This window comes from Coenobita brevimanus, chromosome 12 (assembly GCF_032717465.1).
Source record: "Coenobita brevimanus isolate Jiangsu-jjx chromosome 12, ASM3271746v2, whole genome shotgun sequence".
In the NCBI taxonomy this organism is placed as follows: domain Eukaryota; kingdom Metazoa; phylum Arthropoda; class Malacostraca; order Decapoda; family Coenobitidae; genus Coenobita; species Coenobita brevimanus.
In genome coordinates, this window is record NC_136965.1 from 7063229 (window position 1) to 7069697 (window position 6469).

Sequence of the window (6469 nt, forward strand, 5' to 3'; positions counted from 1 at the left end):
TATATGTGTAATGGTGGTCTGCTGAGTTTTTATGCCCTGTTCCTTTGGTAGTGTGTTCTAGTTCCGGTCTCAAAAGAGGACCCTGCTCAGTAGCTAGTGTTCTTAGGACGAGAAGTTGACCTAAAAACACCTAGCATAACACTGGTGGCCAGCAGCGGTTCTTGACCCAATCAGAACGCAGAGAGGTGCAAAAACAGGGAAATCTAGCACAATGGCGGCCAAATCCTACATCCAACTGCCAAAATTTGACCCCGAGCAATATGACATCAATGTATATCTGGCTATGGTCAAACCTATACTGCACATAGGATTTAAAAACGAGAGAGAAAAAATAGCCGTCACTCTGCCACACCTGGGCAAGGCAGCATCAAGCATAGGCTAAAAAATCGTCCCAGAACTTAAATGGGAGCAGTTCGTGCAAATCATAAACAGACAATCATGCCATCTCTGGGCAAAGTTGTAGCCCTATCGCAACTGGACGCCCTGACATACAACGGAAACCTGGACAATACATTCATCCAGGCCAGGCGACTCGTAACCACCACTTACCCAGAGACCAACACAGCTACCCGGGAGCAACACATATTTAACACCCTGTTGAGGATCCGCCCTAGCACCATAAGGGAGCACTTCACCATCTACGACTCCTCAGGAGACTTCGACCGGGACATGCAGCTTTTGTGGTGCCTCCTAGCCGCTCACCCCACCCCCTAGCTGATCAGTGCAGTGAGCAAATTCCCTACCCACAGGACGGCTCAGCAGCAAAAACAATGAACACCTCTCTTACAACCTAACCATGAGCCGACACGATCTGTACCGAGAGCACATCCTTCAAAGAAACGCCCCACTCCCGGGGAAAACCCGAATTTAATATCCATCAACCCTTGGGAGTTCAATGCCTGCAGCTGCAGCTGCCCCCTTCACAATATACGTGAACAACTAAAGGCTGCATGGCACAGGGCAACCACACAGGGGCGCCAAAAGGTCTCATAATCAGAAGATGATGGCCCCGAGGATGAGGCTCCACCCACCACCTACACAGATCCCGGGGAAATGGAGCCTGAAGAGGAGAACACCTCACAGCAAATGGATTTTTAGGTCTGCCCCGTGCCTCCCCACGGTGGCGGAGGCCATCTCACAGAAATACCGCCCCCCAGTCTACGACAAGATGAGGCTGAATGGAGTAAAGGCAAGGCTGCTGGTCGACACAGGAGCAGCCAGATCTTGCCTCTATACACATTTCTATTCCCGCCCCACCTCCGCATTTGGCCCACTTTTCCCCACCTCAGCCCACCTCGTAGATGTGGGGGTTGGCCCCCTGCCTATAAGTGGGGAGACCCAGGCCCTACGGACTGACACCCACCAGAAAGTCTCCACCAAGCACAGATTCATCTTATTTGACTCTACCTGCCGTGCCTATGATGGCTACCTGGGGCTGGATCTCTTATAAAAACTCCACACCAACATCGACTGCCACAAGCGGCGCCTCCAATTTCAGAGACATCCATCCCCCCCTGCCCAGCCATTCTGCACATGCATACCACCCCCCTTATCCCCCCATCCCATCCTCCACCCCACCCCTCCTGCCCCACCACCCCTCTCCCCCCACCCCACCTTCCTCACCACCATGGCTGCGCCATAACCATTCCCACCCCAACACGAGGCCTGGCTACAAATGAGCAGACCCAGAGTTACTTACAATCTATTCACTCCCAACCTACTACCGGGGGCCTTCTCCTCCTGCTTACTATCACCCACTTTCCTCCACCCTCACCTCTGATCAGTGCGAATTGCCAATCTCGCCATCATGCTGCCCACCCTCCCCTGAGGACTAATAGTGGGAGATATGGAGGAAGCCGAGCCTTGCGACGCGTCCCCCCCTCTCACCCATCACCCTACCCTCCCTACCTGAGCACCTCTCACCTCACCAAGCTAACAGCCTTCGATGACTTCTCCTGGACATCCAAGACCTGTTTTCATCAAGCCCAGCAGACATTGGGCACACCACGTACCTCCACCACGAGATCCACACCACAAGACCACCCATCCAACAACCTTTATGGCGAAAGAACCCCAAACAGTGGGTGAAGGAAGACCGACAGGTCCAGGACATGTTAGATGCAGGCGTTAGCTGCCCCTCCACTAGCCCATGGTCCTTGCTTGTTGTCCTCTTTAAGAAAAAGGATGGCATCATGTGTTTCTGGGTGGACTACAGAAAACTTAACGATGTGACCACTAAGGATGCCACCCCCTTACCCAGGATACCAGGATAGACAACTCCCTCAACTCTCTGCACGGATCATCATGGTTCTCCACCCTGGACCTCCAGTCGGGGTATTGGCAAGTCCCCATCCACCCTGAGGACAGAAAAAAAAACAGCCTTCTCCACCAGCAAGGGCAAATATTACAAATTCAATGTCTTCCCCTTTGGACTCTGCAATGCCCCCCCCATGTTCTTCCGCCTGATGGGGTCAGTCCTCAGCGGCCTTACCTGGGAAATCTGCCTGGCATACTTAGACGACATGATCGTGTTTAGCTGGACTTGGGCCAACCACCTCCAGTGCCTCAGGCAAGTTTTCATGCGCATACGTCAAGCAGGACTCAAGCTCAAGCCCTCTAAGTGTGTCCTGGCTGAAAGATCCGTTACCTTCCTAGGTCACATAATATCAGCAAAGGCTATGTCTCCTGACCCAGACAAGTTGCGCACCATTGCAGACCTTCCCCTACCCAAAGACGTCCACGACATGCAAGCTTTCCTCGGACTGACCTACTATCGGCGTTTCGTGAAGTGTTTCGCCAACATTGCTGAACCCCTCCACGACTTAACCAAGAAAGACAAACCATTCATTTGGACCGAGGCCCGGATCACTGCCTTCAACGCACTGAAGTCCAAACTTATCACTGCCCCCATCGTCGCCTTCCCAGATCACATCCTGCCTTTCCATTTGTACACTGACGTTTCCTTGGTCACTATTGGTGCAGTACTAGTCCAGGTATAGGACAGGCAGGAACATATCATTGCCTGTGCTAGCCACACCCTCAACCAAGCTGAGAAAAACTACGCAGCTACAAAACAAGAGGGCCTAGGCATCATATGGGCCTTAGAACACTTTAGAGCATACATATCAGGCACCCACGTAACGATCATCACTGATCATCAATCCCTCCAGTGGCTATGTCAGTCTAACACGAATAACTCCCAACTTATCAGATGGAGAGAGGCACTAGAAGAATTTGACTTTGAAATCGCTAACCAACCTGGAAAACTACACACCAACGCCAACGCCTTATCACGACTCCCCATCAGCTCCATCTACACTACCCTCAACCTCATACAGTGGCAAGCAAGGGAACAACCACCCTGGATACTATCCCAGACATTTGCCAAGCTCTACTGGCACGACGACCACCTATTCACCCAGGACGGACACATAGTCCTGGACCCTGATGCCGCCCACAACACCATGGCCCACCTCCACTCCAGCAACGGCATCCACCTTGGCACAAAAAATACTCCTGCAAGTCTTTAACAACATCTATCGGACACCTGGCCCCTCCAACATAGCAAAAAAGGTTATCCAAGCCTGGCGAACCTGCTCACTGGGAAAAGACGTCACCCGCACACCAGGGGCATTGGGAAAAATCCCTGCACGCCCAAAGCCGGTTACAAGTATATCATAACTTTTGTCGACGAATATTCAAAGTTCCTCATCGCCTGTCCAGCCGAGGAACACCACTCCATGGCTGTAGCCGAAGCATTAGTCCACCATGTTTTCCCCTACTTTGGGATTCCCCACGCCCTACACTCAGACAACGCCCCGGAATTTACTGGGAAGGTCTGGGGAGAGCTAGCTACCCCATTCGGCTGCCAGATCTCTCACTCCTCCCCCTATTGGCCCCAAGGGAATGGAGTATGCAAGAGGAGCCATCGTACCCTTCTCAACCAGGTACAGACACAAATACAGGAAACGGGAAACGAAGACTGACCAGCCCATGTCAAATAATACAGTGGGGCATGAACACCTGCCCGAGAGATGACGGCATCACCCCACATGAACAGGTGTTTGGGAAAGCTCCCCTCTTACCCATATGACACCACCTCCAGCCCCCCTCCCCACCCTTAACTACCGACCCCCTCCACCACCTCAAAAGGCAGTTGCACCACCTACAACAGCAACAGGACCTCCAGCCAAACATCACAACTCCCAACCCCTACAAACTCGGAGATTCAGTGGTAGTAGAACGCCTGCCAGTCCCAAACAAAATCGCACCAAGGTTCGAAGGACCCTACACAATGGTCAAAGTCCTCAACCCCTACCAAGTCACCATACAGCACCACGGCAACACCCGCACATATCACAACCGTCATGTGTGACCCTTCCACCCAGCACCCAACACCACTCCCCCACACCACACGCACTCTACCTCCCACCACGCCATATCGCCTTCCCCCGCTTTCCAAGAATCGTTCTCTGACTCATACCACTACTTTTTCACATCTTCCTCCTCCGCCTCACCTTCCACGACCCCCTCACCCACCCCGCCGTCCTCCAGCCCCCCACCACTCTCATGGGACCCTAATGCTTATGCACCACCACCCCACCACCACCGAACATGCCTGAAAATGCCCCAAAATCCACCCCTGCCCCTAGCAGCACGCCACCACACCCCCGCACTACGCCCTCACCTACCCAAACCCAAATACCTACCACCTCAATGGCCATCCCCAGCCACACCACACCATACCTCAGCACGCCACCCCGCACCCCTGCCACCCCCTCCCACTCTCCACCACTTTCACCACCCACCCTTCACCCACGTGCAACCAGAGCACCACATACATTACCCACTACCATCCACACACCCTCTTGCCCACACCACACCCCCACCGGGCCCATTAGCTCCACCAACACCAATCCACCACACACACCGCCACCACAACACACAACCACCCAAACCCAAACCTCAAAACCACCATGTGACTCCACCACCTCACCACCGACGCCCGTACTCATCACCACCAACACCAGATCCGGCTGCCTCTCCCGATCACCAGCCAGATACACTGCCATGCCCTCACCCACACCCCTGACATCACCAGCAACTACACCCACCACCCCCAACACGACCCCCATCAGGCTGAGCCTACACCAGGCCCAGTGGAAACTTCCATCCACCCAATTCCCCAGGGAGAGAATCCACACCTACCCTAGGTGCCTCCATAAAACCACGGTAGCCTCACCTCTCGCCAGCATACAGCCAGAATACCTACACCGCTCATCACCACAAGAGATGAGAATACGTCGCACTATCTGGTACCTGGCATGGGGGTCCAGCCAAAGGATATGGGGGACTCCCCAACTACTCCACTGCCTCTGCCACACACCTCCACTCTCCACATCACATACGCCCCACACGAAGAACCCAACCAAATCACACACCACTGGAGCACCCTCCTCTGCCAGCTCACACCGACACACTGGACCTCCACCTCAGACACATACCACCTCCAGCCACGGGGACGTGACTTCTTCCCCACTGACGGTGGTGAAATACACACTCCCACGGAGTCCCTCGTGGAGTTCCCCCCCTAGGATGGAGCCGCGGCCCACCCCCACCCCAGGAAGAGACCATGGAGGGGCAGGTAGCGCAAGCGCCAGGTCCAAGCAAGGCGGGCTCAGGTATGCCACGACCATATGCCCCTCTGTCCCTCAACACGGCCAACGACAACTAGACGGTACCGGCAGACTACATCTCAGGCGGGCCAGCCCTCGCCAGGATCAGGGTGGGACTTGTCTACAGGCAGTCCCAAGCAGCACCGTGGTATCGGCCACTGTCCATATTGGGGAAGGAGCGGCCACTGTAAGCCCTTCTGCTGCAGCCACACCTGGAACCAGCCCGGCAGTGGGGGCCACTGTATGCCCCGGGTTGGACGTGATGGGCACTGTACGCATGCTGGCTGGCAAGCCAGGGAAAGGCAGAACCATGACATCAGCCACTGTCCACATTGTGGAAGGCACAGCCACTATATGGCCTTCATCTGCCTCCACCTCCTCCGAGAGCAGCACCACAGTATCGGCCACTGTCCATACCAGGGAAGGAGCGGCCACTGTATGCCCTTCTGTTGCTGCCCTCAGGGTCTGTGGAACCATGACATCGGCCGCTGTACACATCGGGGAAGGGTCAGCCACTGTATGCCCTTCGTCTGAAGTCCGTAGGGCTTCCCCGTCGAAGGAAGTCCCTGGCACGGCCCACCTATCACCCAGAGGACGCACGGGATGCCCTTCTCACTCTCCTCACAGGTGTGGCCCCCAGGAGGAGCTACCGTTTGAGGAGTGGTGGTAGGGCCTGATCTCAGGAGAGGGGATCCATGTCCTACAGACCGCCCCTGGATGACGCCCAGCACTGACGGACGCCACCTGGAAGGGACGCCGCTGACGACTCCTGACAGCGGTCCAGCCCAGTGGTG

General features: G+C 55.1%; 1 protein-coding gene across 1 annotated transcript; it reads left to right on the forward strand.

The window, feature by feature from the left end:
* The first annotated feature begins 2465 nt into the window (after window positions 1-2465).
* Window positions 2466-4375, forward strand: LOC145413895 (uncharacterized). Its single transcript, XM_080283539.1, has 4 exons — window positions 2466-2947; window positions 3212-3518; window positions 3705-3947; window positions 4157-4375. Exons 1-4 carry the CDS (start codon window positions 2466-2468, stop codon window positions 4373-4375), a joined length of 1251 nt encoding a protein of 416 aa, XP_080139665.1.
* Window positions 4376-6469: the final 2094 nt, after the last annotated feature.

Coding starts and splice junctions, on each gene's coding strand:
- LOC145413895 (XM_080283539.1), top strand. CDS start 2,466: ATGGGGTCAGTCCTCAGCGGCCTTACCTGGGAAATCTGCCTGGCATAC. Junction 2,948..3,211: donor CACATCCTGCCTTTCCATTT/GTACACTGACGT, acceptor CCAACTTATCAG/ATGGAGAGAGGCACTAGAAG. Junction 3,948..4,156: donor ATCGTACCCTTCTCAACCAG/GTACAGACACAA, acceptor CTCAAAAGGCAG/TTGCACCACCTACAACAGCA.